The sequence below is a fragment of the Impatiens glandulifera genome, chromosome 6 (genome assembly GCF_907164915.1).
Source record: "Impatiens glandulifera chromosome 6, dImpGla2.1, whole genome shotgun sequence".
In the NCBI taxonomy this organism is placed as follows: Eukaryota; Viridiplantae; Streptophyta; class Magnoliopsida; order Ericales; family Balsaminaceae; genus Impatiens; species Impatiens glandulifera.
In genome coordinates this window covers 8,283,912-8,302,695 of record NC_061867.1, presented here as the reverse complement: position 1 = coordinate 8,302,695, position 18,784 = coordinate 8,283,912, and the positions used below count along the sequence as shown (strand labels likewise).

General features: G+C 38.1%; 2 protein-coding genes across 2 annotated transcripts; one reads left to right on the top strand and one right to left on the bottom strand.

Moving 5' to 3' along the window:
- Nucleotides 1–1,976: 1,976 nt before the first annotated feature.
- Nucleotides 1,977–3,588, top strand: LOC124943070 (glutamic acid-rich protein-like). The gene is made up of 4 exons (XM_047483633.1): nt 1,977–1,982; nt 2,737–2,805; nt 3,103–3,231; nt 3,283–3,588. The coding sequence occupies exons 1-4, from the start codon at nt 1,977–1,979 to the stop codon at nt 3,586–3,588; spliced, it is 510 nt and encodes a 169-aa protein (XP_047339589.1).
- A 5,173-nt stretch (nt 3,589–8,761) lies between these two features.
- Nucleotides 8,762–15,673, bottom strand: LOC124942854 (histone-lysine N-methyltransferase ATXR6-like). The gene is made up of 5 exons (XM_047483424.1): nt 15,420–15,673; nt 14,970–15,055; nt 14,404–14,872; nt 12,891–14,281; nt 8,762–12,737 (listed from the first exon to the last, which is right to left on the bottom strand). Exons 1-3 carry the CDS (start codon nt 15,486–15,488, stop codon nt 14,506–14,508), a joined length of 522 nt encoding a protein of 173 aa, XP_047339380.1. The 5' UTR covers nt 15,489–15,673; the 3' UTR covers nt 8,762–12,737; nt 12,891–14,281; nt 14,404–14,505.
- Between the last annotated feature and the right edge of the window lie 3,111 nt (nt 15,674–18,784).

The following is an 18,784-nucleotide window of genomic DNA, read 5'->3' as shown; positions in this document are numbered from 1 at the left end:
ATAAACCTTATAATTTTACATTAATGGAAACATTTAGATTCTTCAGAAAATGCCTTTGAAGAATCTATCATTAATGGAGATCAATGATAGCATCTTCAAAGGCTTTTTCTGAAAAATCTAAATGTTTCCATGTAAAATTATAAGGTTTATTTTACTAACACAGGTTCTCTTCAAAACCATGACTTTGTTGTTGATACCTTGTCAAACGAGATAGATTACCTATGAAACCAATAAAAAATTGTGTACTTGACGATTCGCTAAGTACTACGAGCTCCAGCTAAGAGAATGGTTTGAATTCGATTTCGTTATTAAAATATAGTAGCGAAAACGTATTCAAACCATCCTCTCTTAGCTGGAGCTCGTTGACCTCGCGATTCGTTAAGTACCTCGCGATTCGCTAAGTCCCTCCCGATTCGCTAAGTCCCTCCCGATTCGCTAAGTCCCTCCCGATTCGCTAAGTCCCTCCCGATTCGCGAAGTCCCTCCCGATTCGCGAAGTCCCTCCCGACTCGCTACGGAAGTTGAAGAGACGCGCGTACGCACACGCGCTACACCTTATATATTCAAAAATTTCAGAACATTTCATTTCAACCGCCCCGACTGTCTCTCTCTAACCCATTTTCTCTTCACTGAATCTTGTCAAGGCCGATCATTTCTTCTTTCTTCTCGTTCGTCATTAAGGTTTGTTCATTATGTTTTTTTGCCATTAGGGTTTCTGTTCAGTATATTTTTTTGCCATTAGGGTTTCGCTAGGTACCTTTCGATTCGCAAAGTACCTATCCTAGCGATTCGCTAAATACCTAGCGATCATTTTCTGTTTTTTTGTTTATGGATATTGGTCTTTGCATGTTAAGATTAGGTGTTTGTTTCAGATTTTTCGTTTAGGGTTTTTGCATGTTAAGTTTTATTGTTTGTTTCTAATTAGTTATTATGGTTAATGCTGTCTGATGTTCAGTTAACGGTTTCGCTAGGTACCTCTCGATTCGCTAAGTACCTAGCGATTCGCTAAGTGCCTCCCGATTCGCTAAGTACCTAGCGATTCGCTAAGTATCTCCCGATTCGCTAAGTACTTAGCGAAACGAAGAGTACTTGGCGAAACGCTAAGTTCTTACGGTGTACGTTTTTGTTCTTACATTTGTGATGATGTTGTTCCTTTTGTAGATGGCAGAAACAACTGTTACTGAGTTTCCTGGTCGGATTTCGTGGAAAAGTGCCCTCACCCTGAAGAAGATTGTTAATAAGTTCGAGCAAATGGATCTTCTGGAGAGTGTGTACAATACCCAGTTCAGATCATTATTCACAGCCCCCTCTTGCAGTTCTCAGGAAGTATTGTTCATCAAATGTTGTTGAGGAGGTTAAGCTCAAACTCCAAGGAGATAACTTTCATGGTGAATGGGCAAAAGCTTGTATTTGGTATGAAGGAGTATGCGTTGGTTACCGGCCTATGTTTCGGCGTTTATCCTGAGTTGGACCAAGAAAAATTGCGCTGTTGTCCACCTCTCTCGGTGAAATACTTTAAAGGGAGCATGAGTGTGAAAATGTGCGACTTCGAGAAGGCTTTTTTTCAAATGCAAAGACAAGGAAGATGCATTCAAGATGGGGCTGGTATGCCTGATTTGCCAGTACCTATTCACATTTGACCCAAAAAGAGTTATATTTCCAAAAATACTCAACATGGTGGAAGACAAGGACACTTTCCTCCAATATCCATAGGGGAAGGTCACCTTTAGAGCCACCCTCAAGGGTTTAAACAAGAACATGAAACATCTCTGTACCTCATTTTTTGACAAGAAGGAGAAGGCTGAAGATCCTTATGCTCCTTTTGCATATAACATCTATGGGTTCGCATTGGCACTTCAAGTGTGGACGTATGAGGTCTTCGAAAACTTTATCCCTAAATTCGCCAGAAGGAATCAGATTAATGACCCTCTACGCCCAAGGTTGTTACTCTATCATTCCAACAGGAAAAACACATCGATGGAGGTAAAGACTGCTCTAGAGACCACGGATGTGACTGAGATGGAAGAGTCCTCCATGGAGAAGAGGTTATACAGTGGTGATGTATTTGAGCAAATCGACGAGACAACTGATGATTTTTTTGAGGGATTTACTGATGGGAAGGTAATAAAAGATGATTTTGATGAAGATGAAGAAAGTGAACATGAAGAAGTTACTCCGATTCACCCCAAACCTGCCACGAGGAAGAGAAAGGCTGATACTACTCTTAAAGAAACAGCCAACTTGAAGAAGAAGCTTGCTTATGAATCGATTTCGGCCCGCATTCTTACTCCCCCATCCGTGACCTCAAGTCCTCGGGCTGACACACCTTCTCCTCGGGCTCCAACACCTACTATTGGATGTGATTTTAATGAGATGAAGGAGGAGCTGAAAATAGAGATGAAAGAGGAGATGAAAAAGATGAAAACAGAGCTCATCAAAGATCTAAAAATGACAATCCAAGAAACTCAACAAACTCACCTTGAGTCGTTCAAGAAGATGGTTTTTAATATGTCCAAAGAGTTGTTAGAAAAATCCAACAAAAGGATGTCCATATTATTAACCAGATTAGATGATATGGAGGAGAATATAAAGAAGAAGAAGAGTAAGAAGAAGGATTCTAAGAAGGCTGTGAAGGTCGAAGAGGAAAAGAATACTGAGGTATGGAGATATTGAATTTTGCACTTTACATTTCATTTCGTTAAGTACATATCTGATCTGACCAGTACCTATTTTGCAGGTTAAGGATTGTAAGAAGTATGTCAAAGTTGAGAAGAGCAAGGTTGAACAGGAGGAGGAGAAGAAAGAGGTATTCTGCGTACTTTTCGTTTCGCTAAGTTAGTACTTTTCGTTTCGCAAAGTACTTTTCGCTTCGCTAAGTTAGCACTTTTCGTTTCGCAAAGTACTTTTCGTTTCGCAAAGTTAGTACTTTTCGTTTCGCAAAGTACTTTTCGTTTCGCTAAGTTAGTATTTTTCGTTTCGCAAAGTACTTTTCGTTTCGCTAAGTTATTAGTATTTTTCGTTTCGCAAAGTACTTTTCGTTTCGCAAAGTACTTGTTGTCGATTCGCTAAGTTTGTACTGACCAGAATTTTGTCTATTTTGTAGGAGATGATAGCGATGCAGGAGACTGTGGGGGATGATGAGAAGATGAATGATGGGACTGATGGGAAGAAAGACGATGTAATGGAGGACAATGAGAAGGTGGAGGATGAACAAAAAGAGGACGGTGAGAAGGTGGATGATGATGAAAAGATGGATGAGGATAAGGTGGAGAACGATGAGAAGGTCGATGATGATGAGAAGGTGGAAGATGAAAGAAAAGACAACGATGAGAAGGTCGATGATGATGAGAAGGTGAAGGATGAAAGAAAAGACAACGATGAGAAGGTCGATGATGATGAGAAGGTGGAGGATGAACGAAAAGACAACGATGCGAAGGTGGAGGACGTAAAGATGGAGGTTGAGGCTAAAGTGGAGGACGGTGAGAAGCTGGATGGTGTGGCTAAGGTGGATGATGTGGAGGTTGATCTGAAACTGAAGGTGAAGGATTTGAAAGTGAAGGTGAAGGATGAGAAGACTGTGGGGATGTGAAGGCACAGACAAATGATGAAAATGATGACAATGATGACAATGACGATTTCCAGTTATACAATACTCCTCCTAAAGGAAAATTATGGGAGGAGAGTGAGGAAAGCCGAAAAAAGATGACTCGTACACCAACCCTTCCTTGTCAAAAATGCCCAAGACAAAGGATCCTATGAAAGTGAATCACCTTCAAAATTTGAAGATGAGCTACTGGATAAAGTAAAGGCGTGGTTGGATGATCCAAAAACCGATAATTCGACAACGGATTTACATACGGTTCAAGCAAAGAAGGAAGTGTTGGTTAGAGTTGTAACAAGGTTTACATGGATTGAAGACACTGTAAGTCGTGCAAATCAATTCATTAATCTTCGTTTCGCTAAGTACTCGTCGTTTCGCCAAGTACTTGTCGTTTCGCCAAGTACTTGTCGATTCGCTAAGTACCTCTCGTTTCGCTAAGTACTCTTCGTTTCGCTAAGTACTCTTCGTTTCGCTAAGTCTTAGTCAATGTTGTTTGATATGTACTGAATGTATGTTGTATGCTCCCATTGTGCAGGAAATCGATGCATTCTGCCATCTTCTGCGGAAAAAGGATTTTCTGCTATCCCAAGACATATAAAAATACACATGCGGCAATTGGGGATTGCGTATTGTCGGATAGAATCAGGCGACAGCACAAGGCTTTTATTAAGGATCCTGCCAAATATCCAGTCGACGAATTCAAAGACTATTATATGGGCGCTCCACATAGATATATGCCAGAATGGTCAACAATTGACGATGTCTACATGCCAGTGAACATTAACCAGAAACACTGGATTTTATGTGTAGCACGTCTTCAAAAAGTACCGCATTGACGTTGTACGACTGTGATGCCTATCTTTATAAGAATCTGGATCCTTATTTGAAACCCTTCTGCGACATGATTCCATTTATATTCGCCAAAACATCACTCCCGGTGAGAGGGTAAGGTATCCTAATTTCAACTTCGAAGGCCCCATCCAACCAATGACTTACAAACGGTTTCCACACCCCAAAGTGAAAACGCTGCTACTAAGGTTGGAGAAGTCCCACGGGCAACAGAGAGCGGGGACTGTGGGGTCTTCACGCTAATGTACATGGAACACTTGACCGCTAATCAACCCGTGCATAATGTGACCTCAGAAATATGGGATTTTTTTAGGCAGAAGATGGCGGTCCGGTTATTCCATCAGATTATGGAACCTTAAACATTATTTTTTGTAAATTGGATAACTTATTTTGATGTATTGTAAACCTTGATGAATATGTTGGAAGTTGGATTATGTATGTAAATTATTTTGTGGTAAATTGATGTATTGTAAATTGACCCTTCAACCTACAAAAAAGATAAGTTAGTAGCCTTCGTTTCGCCAAGTACTCTTCGTTTCGCCCAGTACTTTTCGTTTCGCCAAGTACCCTTCGTTTCGCTAAGTTAGCACTTTTCGATTCGCTAAGTCCCTCCCGTTTCGCTAAGTCCCTCCCGTTTCGCTAAGTGCCTCCCGTTTCGCTAAGTGCCTCCCGTTTCGATAAGTTCCTCCCGTTCGATAAGTGCCTCCCGTTTCGCTAAATTCCTCCCGTTTCGATAAGTTAATACTCATCGTTCCCCTACTCATATACTACTACTATTAGAACATACAACATAAACATTAAACCTGAATTAACAACATACCAGTACCATAGTTCAATTACAACATATATTACAACATAGTATCTATCAAGCTAAAGGTTCATATTGTTGAGATGATGGTCATGCTGCTTAGATGATGAAGCTCGTGCAGTAGATGGTGCAGGCATCACTGCTTTGCATGTTGCCCTATTATGTCCAAGCCCAGCACATGAGCTGCATCGTCTCGGGATCTTACGGACCTCACCCTGGGATGACCTACGCTTTGTTTGTGTCCTGCCTTTCTTAACCTTCACATTTGGTTTAAGACACGAACGTTGCTTGATATGTTCGGGAACATCCTAATTTTCTTCATCACCGGGAGGATAACATGTCTCGGCATATGAATTTATCCAACACGTAGTTGTGTAATACTTGTGTGTAGGGAAAATATAACGAATTATTAATTGGTTAAGCAGAATGAACACGTGAGCTAGATATTAATACCTTGAACAGAAGTCATAAGAAACCAAATTCCGACTACGGACAACAGCCATTGCATGCGTACAAGGAAGACCCGAAACTTCGAATACTCTACAAGTGCAGTTCATGTCTTTCAAATTGACTTTGAAATGGGACTGATTGTCATGCACATAAAACTCGAATCGGTTAAGCGATTGGACTGTATAGAATCTGGCCTTCTCGAATCCCTCACGTAACACCTTCTCATAATTTGGAGATAAACTTCTTTGTGATTAGACGCTCTTTCTCTTCTATCGTTAAACATTGTTGTATTGTGAATCTTAAATACTCAGCATTTCTGAAATGGGATACTTTCTGGCTTCCCTGCTCTGACTATTGAAACTCTCAGCATAATTGCTTGTCAGTTGATTGTATCGCTTACCGGGAAAAAAATGCTCTACTCCATCTTGGGAACCCAATTTCTTCAAATAGGCAGCAATCCTGTGATCTTACCTTGATTTTCCCAAACCACCGATTAAATCGTGGACAGGTATGCCCTTGAAAACCGAATCAAAACTCCGCATGACACTTATCACTTGTGAATTTTGGCCACAATATTCATCTTATGTGATATGTGCACGCACCGTGTTTTGCTTCTGGGAAAACAGCACACAAGGCATTAGCGATGCTTGGGTGTCTGTCGGATACGAAGACAGGATCATCAACTAATCCAATTGCCGTCTCTTCAGTTTTGCATGAAATAAGTCCAGGAGTTATTATTCTCTGAATCAACAACGCCGAATGCGACAGGATATAGTTGCTCATTCGCATCCAATGCAATAGCCACCAATAATTGACCACCCACCTTGTGCTTAAGAAAACTAGCATCAACACATATACAGGACGGCAAAAGGATTTGAAACCCCTATTGAGAGGCCTAGGGACATGAACATATACTTGAAGTGACCGAGCTCGTCTGTCTGTATGTCGGTTTAGGTACCAGGATTACACTTCTCCAACATGTAAAGGTATGATGGCAGTATTCCATAAGAATCCTCTACCGTTCCTCGCACCGCTATTAAAGCATTTTCCCTTGCCCTCCATGCCTATTATAAGTCAAAAATATCCCATAAGTTGTCTGCATGTCTTCAATTATTTTCTTAGGCAAGTGGTTATGATGATGGTCCATGTACTTGCTCTTCACGCACTGCCCAATAACCCATGCTGGTGTTTGCATTTTTTTCTTGGGCCTCGACAAAGTTGAGCATGAGTGTTGATGCTCAAATGTCCGGATCTCAAACATCTCAGAAACTTACCTTTCACAGCCGCAAGCTCCACTTGCATGTCTCATCCAAACATTTGAGTTCCCAAAGATTTTTTCTTGACTTTCCACTTTGAATTCAAAATGATTGGCCACTCGCATATTTATATAGAGCAAGTTGAAGTTCTTTTTTTATTTTCAAACAACGAACCGACTTCCAATTACGGTTTCACTAGTTAATGTCATCGCAAATGTGGGGTCTGGCGTGGGATGTGTCTGTCGGGTCTGTCGATGGTGTACCCATTGAAGATCGTCTTTGCACTAGATGGTGTACCCATTGATGATCCTTCTTGCACTTGGTTGGTGTACCATTTGATGTCTTTTTGCACTAGTTGGTTGTACCCAATGATGATCTTCTTGCACTTGGTTGTATAGGTATTGATGCTTTTTCACCACTAATTAACATGCAAGTCCTGAGTAAGTGGGATGTGAGGCAAAGAGGTTTCTCCGGCTTCATTTTGACTTTCAACAAAGAATTCCAAGGGTACAACAGGTGGAACAAATTTCTGAGTAAGTTGTGGTGGTAGTATACTTTCTTGAGTTGGGTATGTAAGTAGTGGTATCTTTTCTTTAGTAAACGCTGACTTCTCCACTACAGATACACACAATGGTGACACTGTTCGACCCAAAATCAAGCGGCGATAGATATGTGGTTCAAATCCCCATCATTATCAATAAAAACAGGTTTTGGATTTCTGATATTCGGAATATCATACTTCACTTGGAGCACTAAATCGTATGCTGATAACTGGAGATTAAGTCTATCGTAGAGTATATCAAGTAATTCAGCATAACGAGTACTTTGGGGTAGATCAAATGTTTTGATTGAAGATGCATCAAAATACAGTATTCCCATCAGCATCAGTTTCCACTCTCCATTATAGAAAACGAAAACTTCAGCTGCAATATAAAAACATGATTTGATTTAGAGACGTATAATTAATACTTCGCGAATCGCTAGGAACTTAGCGAAACGGGAAGGCCTTCGCGAATCGTAAGGCACTTAGCGAAACGAGAAGTCCTTCGCGAATCGCTAGGAACTTAGCGAAACGGGAAGCCTTCGCCTCGCGAATTGTAAGGCACTTAGCGAAACGAGAAGTCCTTCGCGAATCGCTGCGCACTTAGCGAAACGGGAAGTAAACCCTAATCAATCTCAGAAACCGAACATCAATAAAACATGCTTCAATAGACGTACCTATTGGAACAGTGCTCGTGCACGTCGTCGAGCTCATAGTGATTTCGAACGAAACTTCGCCGCCGAGATCTCCGACGAGTTCGCCGCCGCCGCCGCCGGAGTTTAGGAGAGAATGAGGCAGAAGAGCGGGAAGAGAGAGAAGGAGAAGAAAAATACATGAAAAAAAAGTACGGAGGTTATATTAAATATTAAGGGCAATCTGGACATTTCACATATCGTCACTTCGCGAAACGCTAAGTGACTTAGCGTTTCGCGACGAGGGCAAATCGTCCAAAACAAAAATAAAATCACCACAAGCGCAATTAAATTATCAAATTTCCACCAGGTTCAAATAACCCAGTTTGTAAGGTCATTTCGTCAAATTTCCCAGCTAGATAGATCCTTAAGTTCAAAGACTAAATATCTTCTAAAATAAACTAATAACAAAACTTTACTTACAACCAAATCATTTTAGTTATCAGGTACAAAAAAAAAAACTCATTTACTTATTTAAAATCGTAAAATGCTAAGAAAAATTTGTAATGATTTGTCGTTATAACCAAAACGACATAAATAAACTGTTTTCAAAAAGAAAAAAGGATCAATAGTTAAAGAAAAGGATTCTTGCTGTTATCTCAAAAGTTCGGATCCTCCTATTATGTACAATAGCCGTTATCGACACAACCACCAAAAGTAGTCACAAGCAAGAAAAGACACAACGAGAAAAAGTATAAATATCCGATCGCAAGACATAGCGAGAGATAAGAGGGGAGTACGCTATATATATGTATATATTCGACGACGTTAAGTTCTCTGCCATAAGAAGGAAAGCTAATAACTGTACATATGACTGCAGTCTGCAACCTTAAATCCATTCTACTTGTTGTGAGGGGGAAGTGAAGAAGATTTCATATTCTGCCTCGTTTCGCCACTTTAACATCGTCAGGGTATTTGAACGAGAGCGATAGTGAAAGAGAAGCGGACGAATCCTCCTCCCTTTTTCTCCTCTGCCTTTCCAAAACGAACTGTTCCTCACTTTTGTAGATAAGAAAGGTAACAGTCCATGATGCTGCTTTTGGTTTTATGACTTCGGGAAGCACCTAAAGCAAGCTCGAGAATCTGGGAAAACTATCGTCAACTTTAAATCGAGAACTCGAGCGAGTAAAATCTTTCACGGGTTGTGGGTTCATGGGAAAGAAGTGTCTTTCAGCAGTTTCAGTTTCATTCAAAGTTGATGACGACGATGATGAGTGTGCAGTTTGGAAATGGTAGTTCTTGTGGTTCATCTGCCAATTGTTATTATGGTATTCCTCCTTTATGATCTGTGGTTGTTGTTGTTCTCTCCTCTTGAATTGTGTCTGTCTTCCATATGTCTTATGAGATTCAAACCTCTAATCTTTAATGGAATCATCTTCTCGATCTTTGATAACCGCTATTACTTCTAGAAGGTGGAATAAGACTCTTGCTGTTCTTTAGGATCTGCATGCTGTACTTCCTGCATAAGTCCTAGAAGGATATCAATTTCAACCAAAGAGATATAAAGTTTAGTATATAATAGAAATCCTAAACCCTATACTTGTACATCGTCAAATGTAATTCCGCATACCTTGTTTTCCAAATAACCCACTAACCAATCAACAATCTATATATATTTATTCATTATATATCTACACCCTGATGTATTTTTACCCAAATAAAAAAATGTCAATAACCTACATCAAACCAGGTTATTTGCATTGTAAATAACTACTAGTTTATTCAAATAAGCTGCTTAGATCAAAAGAAGGCCTATGATTGGTTGTTTAATACTTGAAAGTTGTCTAATGGGAGCAAATATAAATCCGGGGTAGGTTTTTGCCTTACAAAGAGTAATGGCGTCACTTTAGGGTAGAAATGGATGTATTAGGAACATGACACTTTTAAGTTATAAAGTACTCGCCACAGAAACGAGAAGGAATCTTCACATAGAAAGAGATGAAATTCCTGTTATTTAATTATCAAATGCACAAGAAATAACTCACCATAGCAGTGCTAGAGCTCCAATTACCCCTGACAAGGGATGCTTGTCTGCATCTGCATCATAGGAGGTGACTTTTTAGGGGAGTATGACATGTAAACAGCAAATCCTAGCAATAAGCTCAGATGATTTCAGATTATTAAGATAAGTCAGAGTATCTGTAGCAGTGCTAGTGCCTCCAATTACCCGTGACAAGGGAATGCTTGTCTGCATCATAGGAGATGACATTTTAGGGGAGTATGCCACGTAAACATGCACATCCTTATCACTAAGCTCAGATGATTTCAGATTATTAGGAGAAGTCAGAGTTCTAGTAGCAGTGCTAGTGCCATCCCAATTACCCGTGACAAGGGAATGCTTGTTTGCATCTGCATCTTAGGAGGGGAATTTTAGGGGAGTGTAACACGTAAACAGGCAAATCCTTCTCAATAAGCTCAGATGACTTAAGATTATCAGGAGAAGTCAGAGTATCAGTAGCTCCTTGATTTACTAAATCAGTTGGAAAAACCACGATTTTTTTTCCAAAGAATTCGTTCTCTTCCCTTTAAAAAACTCCCCAAAGAAAGAACATCAAATTCCAACCTGCAAAAGTTGAGGGAAAAATAAGAACACTATGAATTGCAGTGATAAAATTCAAAGAGCACTTTTGGAGTTGAAATATTGTAAACAAAACTTAGGGTGATGTCATAATAATAAAACATCTCAAAAAGTTAAAAAATATACTTTTTTATAACCCTGCATTAATTGATCTAAAATGCACCACAACTTGGTGATTTAAGTATCCCCTGTACCATAACAGTCATAATAATACCGAATGGCAAATAGACTTCCAACATATATCAGATTTTGATGCTGAAAGCATGAAAAAACCTGAAAAGAATACTATTCGAGATAATATATATTATTTTTAGGAAAAAAAGCTCAATTTGTCCAAGGAACATAACGCTAATTCTCAATTTTCCCACTGAACTAATATTCTGCTCAATTTGCCCGTAACTATCGAAAATCACCCACACTCCATCAATTTTAGTAATGATACTTTTTTTTCTAAATAATGTTTAAAATCCTAGCAAACAAGCCTCGCACTACCAGATCCAACCCCATTCGTTCAACCCTTTTGTTCTCTCTCTGTCCCTCTATTGCCCATTGAATTCATGGAAGAAACAAACCAAGAGTAGCGAGAATGGAGGCCCAAGGAGGGGCAGGAACAATAAGTTGAGGAAGGCGAGGTCAAGAGTTGCAACGGGGAATCCAAAAGTACGATGCACAAATGATGATATTATGCTCAGATACAATTACAAATGGCAGCCCATTCGCAGACAGTGCAACTTTCTCCTCCACGGCCCAGAAGGTTTCATACCTTTTTAATGGAAATTCGACGGACATTTAATGGAAACGATGCAAGTAAAATATTACTTAAACAGCTTAGTGGATTGTACAGAAAATAGGTCAAAAGACAGATCTCAAGCATTCGCCTTGTAGAGAGAGATTAGTGTTGAGCTCAATCAATGATACATCACAAGAGTCAAGGAAGGCAAGGATGACATGTTTTCCTAGAAAATAGTTTATCACTTCTAATTTGTCATACTCTAATATTTTTTATGTGTCTAAAAAAATCATAGAGAAGTGTGTTGACCTTTCCATAATAACAGGGGCCTAAATGTCTGCCTATTTACTGCAGTATGACCATATACGCCATATAAGAAAAATGCAACTAGTTTGTGTTTGTCATACACATACATGTAGGCCACTCAACTTGGAAAATAATACATATGGTGTACATTGTTTGAAGGGGCGCCTCAAGTGTTGAACTTGAATACATCTAATCAATCAAGTTAAACACTGATTATTATGCAAATACTATTCCAAGAATAACTTAATCTTGCATTTCTTTCTTTTCTCTTCAAGAGAGCATAAAGTCTTAGTATACCACAATTTGTAGTGTTAAGTGCCTTCATATTGGTGATGGATATCTTGACTAAATTGAGAAAGAATTGATTCAAAACCTTAGCCGCCTCCCATGTAAAAATGTGACTAGTATATTTGTGTACTTTCTAAAGAACCCTAAATACCTAATATTATAAACAATGAGAGACGGGCCAAAATTCTTACGCTGGGATTCTTGAGAAGCCGTTGGATGGAAATATCAGAGTTCAACACCATCAAGGTTCCCTTGAGGGGCGAGATCATTTTAATCATGGTCTCCGTAAACCCGTGTAGCTTTTTTCATAACTGTTACACAAGCAGGATAATGAATAGATACAAAATGTTAAGGAGATATCCAATCTAAAGAAATTAGTATAGGTTGGTGGAGGAAAAGCAATTGTACCTCTCCACATCTTTAGCAAAGAAATAGAGTGCAATGTTATCTTCTGTTGCACAAGCTTCCTGGAATTGGCATTGGCCATGTACTTAGTCGAGGAACTTCATTCATACAATTGTTTTGGGAGAGCTTCCTTGTCATATCAAGAACTTTAGGTGATGCACAAGTTGATATATGCCTTGAATGCCATCACGTAATTCAGAGAATTTTCCACTTCTATGAATCTCAAGACCTCCTCTGAAGGACAACAGAAATGGGACAAAAAGAATTGTTCAGCAAATTATAAGGTTTAAGAATAGCTTCACCATGAGCACAGCATAAGAATTGCTGACAAGTTTTCAAGATTTCAGCTAATAACACAAGGTTCATAAATAAAAAAGGAGTACATACATCCAAGCGAAGTCATGTTGTGGTATAGTTTGATATCTTCAAAGGGACAGATGGTGCAGCTACCACAAGATTGGACATGGCCCTAGCGGGCACTTGCACATTTAAAAGGAGACTTTGAGAAACTGTTCTCCATGCCATGCATTAATGAAGAAGTAATAAGCAGAGTGGAATCACATTATTGGAAGTTTCAGATTATATAAGTTTTCAAGAAATCAATGCTTGCTCACCATCCAAATTGGCATCAGAAGGGAATCATTTTTGAGATAATTGGTGTGGACATCTGCCTTTACATGTCACATCTAAATTCAAGTTTGGGGTCAACCCATTCGATTGATCAGGACATTCGTTTTTTGTCTGTATATTCCAGGGTTTTTTAGAATGACTGCCTCATTGCAGCTTTCATTTGTTGTCTTCGTTTATCTTTTCTTTTGAGACATTTACACTAATATGATCAGAGGCTGGTGATTGTCAAAAGTACAAGATTCAGCAGCATGACCCATTCCTTTACATCTCTGACAGGGAACATTCTTCCCCCCCAATAGTCATGTTAGGTTTCTTGTAATTGACTGACTTCTCCCTCCTCTCACCAAGAATCTGCAGAATCCCAGGACGAGCCAATGCAATTGCATACCTTCATTAGTGCTACCAAACGAGTTCTCAGGGAGTAGGAGAAAACATTTGGCAATACATGCTCTACAGGCAACTCTGATTTGCTTCAGCTCACAGCAAAGTAGCACATTCACTAACAGATGATCCTCCAGCTACCTATTAGAACATTGCTGCCCTTTGACTTCCACCTATTGAGATGGTTATGAAGCAATAAGAAGTCATAAGTGACAAACTGGTACCCAAAAAAAGATATTTACATAACATAATAGCAGAAACCTCAGATGTAGGGGTAAAAAATATGGAAACAGTGAACAGGTTGATATGTAATACTATATTTAATATCTTACAAAGAGAAGGACAAATATGCGAACTATTGAAGGCACCTCTTAGCACACTTCAGACATAGAAGAATTAGGATATTAGTCTCAACCTTTTAACATAGGTGCGGCTAAATTGCCCGTGGCAGAATTCATTTGCCTTCTATCTAAATGAAGTCTTCCTTTCAAGTATGCTCTGTTCCTTTCACTTGTTTTAATCCTTTTGTATCCTGAGTACAGAGAGAACTTAGATGATAGCATCTACTTTTGATTCAGGAGGATTTTACGTCGCCTGGATGAACATGTTTGAATGACATTGATTTTCCCATTGTTTGGCAGGTCCTTCCTTCGTATCAAGGGGACAGGTTCTTTTGATATTTTATGTTTCTGCGAGACGACTTCAGAAACATTTCGGCTCCTAATTTAGAGCTTGCAAAATGAATGAATTAGACTTCAGTAGAGAGCCTGCAAAACAACCAACCATGCAGCTTAGGATTGATTAAAGCAATTTCATAGTTTGCTACACAGAAAAGACCACAGTTGAGTTCTAAAGACTTAGTTTACAAGGTCAATTTTTAAAATCATACCTCGAGACATTTGTCTGTTCGGAAAATCGGAATGTGCAGGTTCAGAACTATTGGGTTGTGGTCCAAAAGATGAGTGTTGAGCCTGGCTTCAATTTTCCCTTTTCAGATTCCTGAAGAAGAATCCCTCGACAGAGTGGATGTTTCTGCTAGACTGGACACCATAGGCAAGCCTGTGCTTGGAATTTGTTCAAGATTTGTTTCTCTTAGCTGAGGTGACTTCCAATTCTCTGCAGGCCTTTTACCAGTGATCTTTTTATCCGCAATATCTTTTTTCCTTTTGCTTGTCCCACTAATTGAATCTATTCTATTGGGCAATACACTTGCTTGTCTATTTAGTTTATATCTGGGAATATCACTCTGCGCAACTTCTTTATCTTGCTTTTGATCTTTATTTACATTATCAATTTTGCATTCTTCACATAGCCAGTTGCCTTCTGGAACTTTTTCCATCTTTTCTCGCATGCAATAACGCAACACAGATCGAGGGAAGAAGAAGCATTATATTTCGAATAAAGTGACATTTTGTAAGACATGAAAGAGAAATATACAAAATAATACAATCATACGTGTGCTCTGCACCATCACTACATAAGCTACATATGGCAAGCAAATCCTCCCGGCCTGCGTCCCCACAAATATCACAAACCTTCACCTGTTTACAGATTTCCAACAAAAACAGAAAATTTCACCATTAATAACATTTTAGAGAATATAAAATTTATAGGACTAAAGCTCCAAAAGCAGTCATCAGAAACCCAGTCCTGTATCCATCATATTTTTCTTATCTTAAATAAGCATCAATCATTACACATCGTTGCACAAACAATTATAAGATTGTGCAACCTTCTAAAGGACAGACTCCTGAATGTGCATACAAAGAGAACAACAAAAACTGAAAAACTCAACATAAGCACAAGCTTACACAGAAAAGGAAGTACATGAAAAAAACTCTCAAGTTAAATATCAATGTAATACCTAAAGATTTCAGTGAACACTAGATAACATCCACAACTTACATCATGCTCCAATATCTCATATTCATCACTTTCCACCCTGGGCTGAGATTGAACAGAAGCTTCCTGCATTGCAGGTGATTCTGACTTCAGCTTCTCTGCATTTTTCTCTGACGAATTCAATGATTCAGTTGTGAATCCAACACTAGTATTATCCCTTTCTTCTTTCAAGCTCAAAAGCAACTCAGAGTTACATTCAAGAACATCATTGTTCTTCGTCCCTCCATTGCAGATGAAGCAGACATTTGTTTGCAAGAAGAATCAGAATTGCATCTTTCTGCACATGTTATCTCAACTCGACCTTTCCACAATCAGGCACCGAAGAATCCAAGTTGACTTCACACCCTTCTACATTTAGATCATAGAATTAACATTCCCATTGTGATTCTGGGAGCCTGATAATCCACCATCAAGCTTCAAAACCTACTGGAGCTGTGGCTTTACTTTTGGTTGCTGGAACTGAACTACCTGCTGAAGCTGCTGAACCTAAAACCTTTCCCCGCGTCTTCCTTACCAATACTGACCAATTTATTTGCAGTATTAGCTGCACTGAAACAAGAGATACTATCATCATGAGCATCTAAACCAGTTCCCTTCTCTAGCTTTGCCTGAGCACTCCTGGTTTATAACCACAGCTGATGTTCATGAAAAGCTGATCAGGCACAGCTGCTTTGCTCAAGTTTGTTTCAATCTTAACACCTTCAGACAAACTGTAGGGGGCAGAACATTTCACATTGTCTTTGGCTATTTTCAGAAAAAGAATCATGATTGAGTTGACACTAGTAAATTACTAGATTCACATGGAGCATGTTGTCCAATGCTGTTTGTACTGCTTTAACAGATAAAACATCACTGTAGAGTGGAACAAGGACTACCACCTTTCCTTGACAAGTTCATCAGAAAACTCATTGCCTTTAGACCCCATGAGACCCCGATTAATGTGCAAACAAGATGAACAGGAGCGGAACAAAAGTTGCAGGTCCCTGACTCACGTTTCATGCTACCTAGCTGATCCTTAGAAAATCTACCTAAATCCTTCGCTCTCTGGATTTGAAACCTGACGAAAAATGAAGGCACCAATCAGTGATGGAATAGTTCAGATTGGTGCTACATTACTGCAGTTTTAAAACTGTAACCACAATGAATCATATTAAAACCTAGACATAAGGAGAACGTGATCACTTATGTGCAAAGATGGACAATCACTAATACAAGAAAGTAACTGTTAATATAAAGAACACCACTAGATACAATGATGGGTAGTATGTTATATAATTTGAATTGTCTATTTAATCAAAACAGTAGCAGAGATGTCCAAATGACTTCACCTGAGTCAACTTTTGTAAACATGGTGCAGTGTATTCAGGGCTTTTTATCTCAGTTTCATCTTTCAAAAGTGAAGTGTCCCTCTCATGCACTACCATTAAAGTATTGTTTCACATAATAGTACCCATATCATTATCGAGTTAAATCAGAAAAAATTCATATATCCCTCACACATTGAACCTTGCATTCATGAGAATCCCTCTAGGATGGGACTTGTGATAGATCTTAAAAATACAAAAAATTTATTTTCAAGCATGTCTGAAAACCTTACAAAAACTAGTATCAAACAATAGAAAAAGAAAAACAGTAAGAACCTAATAGATTAACATGAAATAAAGTGAAAGTATCCACACATAATGCTTGCAAAGTTTCATAACCCATCACTCCAATTTGACAATCTCTAGTCATTGTTAAAACCCTATTCCCAATCTTTGCATTTATATACAGAAAAACTTTCATCGAGATTCTGTCTTTCATCTTTGCTTGTCCATACTCAAAGAGCACTTATCTTTAGAATAGATGCTGTGCCACAATATTTTCTAACCGAGGTATCCTACTTACCCACGAAACTGAAGAGTTTTCAGAGAAAGCAAGAAACCCGCAAACAAAGCTTGATGAAATCCAAAACATTATCTAAATTTACAGCTAATGTTCACTTAGGATAATCCTGGTTGTGAGCTATAAAAACCCTTATCAGGAAATCAATGTAAACAAATTCAATAAAGCATGCACGATTAAAACCCATCAGATAAAAATTACCCTAGAAACCAGATTCAAACCCTAGATACAGATAATGAAATTACATGCCTTGGGTTCGTTAATAGAATCAGTTGCTGTATACAGCTGTTGAGGGTTTTCTCCCTTCTGTTTATCATCGATAAAGGGGTAATCGGTGAAGAATAAACATCAGTCTTCTACACATCAATCGGAATCTGGATTTTGGATTTCCTGTATATATCCGATCGACTCAAAAAAAAGATGAAAGAAAGAGAAAAGAAAAGGAAAAGTAAAAAAAATAAATCACCGAAGAAGAACTTTGTTCGCAATCGTCCTGCCTCACTCACTCTTTCACATGTAATAAATTTGTGATGAGATTATCATAGATGAGAAAGATTAAGATGTACATTGAATTATAAGGGTAGGCGATGAAGGAATCAAAGATAATATCGTGAATTGAAAAAGGGGAAAGATGGGGAAATCAGGAAAACCTAATTAGATCAGTGTTTGAGTATTAGACTGCATCCGAGCTTCATTGACCGACCAATTTAATCTGCTTTGTCAACTCATTTTCTTGGTAGGAAGAACACAAAAAAGGGTATTTTTATGTAAAATTGTATACAAACTATATTAATGTAATACAATTTCAATCTAAAGATGAAACCCTAACAAATTAACCTAATATAAATTTAACAAAATAAAAATTAATGAAAATATATAACCGAGCACAAATCACACTCGAGCAAACTTACGGTAACGAGGAATTATGTTCATAATAGTTAAGTAGTCAATTAAGAAAACGAGAATTGCACGGGTTTGAAATGTCTGTGTCGTGTAGAGATTTTATTTTTATTTTGATAATAAACTGTTTAAAAAAATTGTATAAAACGATTAAATTACGAAAAAATAAAATAGGGTAAGTAAATTTTGGAAAAAATAATGACATAAATCAATTGGAATTCTATCATTGTATTTTATTTACTTTTAAATATAGTAATTTGTTAAAATTATATAAAATGGGGTGTTGTATTTAAATTAGGTTAACTTACTGTCTAAATGAATTTAAATATCACTAATTTAAAATCGTTAAAATATAATATCGTTTTTGTAATCATTTCAATAATAGAGACCTAATTGACCTTAAAAAAATTCTAATTTGACAAATTATGTAACACTCTCGATTTCCGAAAATATTTAAAAAAATATAATAATATGAAAGAGATAGTATATATTATGAATTCCTTGAAGGTTACATAAATTAAATTATTAATTTTAGGTTGTTGATTATAGTTGTGTGGCCTCTTAATAAAAATTTGGGAAAATAA

Bases quoted from the DNA above. Each gene is read 5' to 3' on its own strand.
- LOC124943070 (XM_047483633.1), top strand. The intron at 2,806-3,102 runs GTATTCTGCGTA...TCTATTTTGTAG, and splicing joins AGGAGGAGGAGAAGAAAGAG to GAGATGATAGCGATGCAGGA. The intron at 3,232-3,282 runs GTGGATGATGAT...AACGATGAGAAG, and splicing joins AAAAAGAGGACGGTGAGAAG to GTCGATGATGATGAGAAGGT.
- LOC124942854 (XM_047483424.1), bottom strand. From the start codon at position 15,488: ATGCAGGAAGCTTCTGTTCAATCTCAGCCCAGGGTGGAAAGTGATGAA. The intron at 15,056-15,419 runs GTAAGTTGTGGA...ATCTGTAAACAG, and splicing joins ATGAGATATTGGAGCATGAT to GTGAAGGTTTGTGATATTTG. The intron at 14,873-14,969 runs GTATGATTGTAT...ATCTGTGTTGCG, and splicing joins AGTGATGGTGCAGAGCACAC to TTATTGCATGCGAGAAAAGA.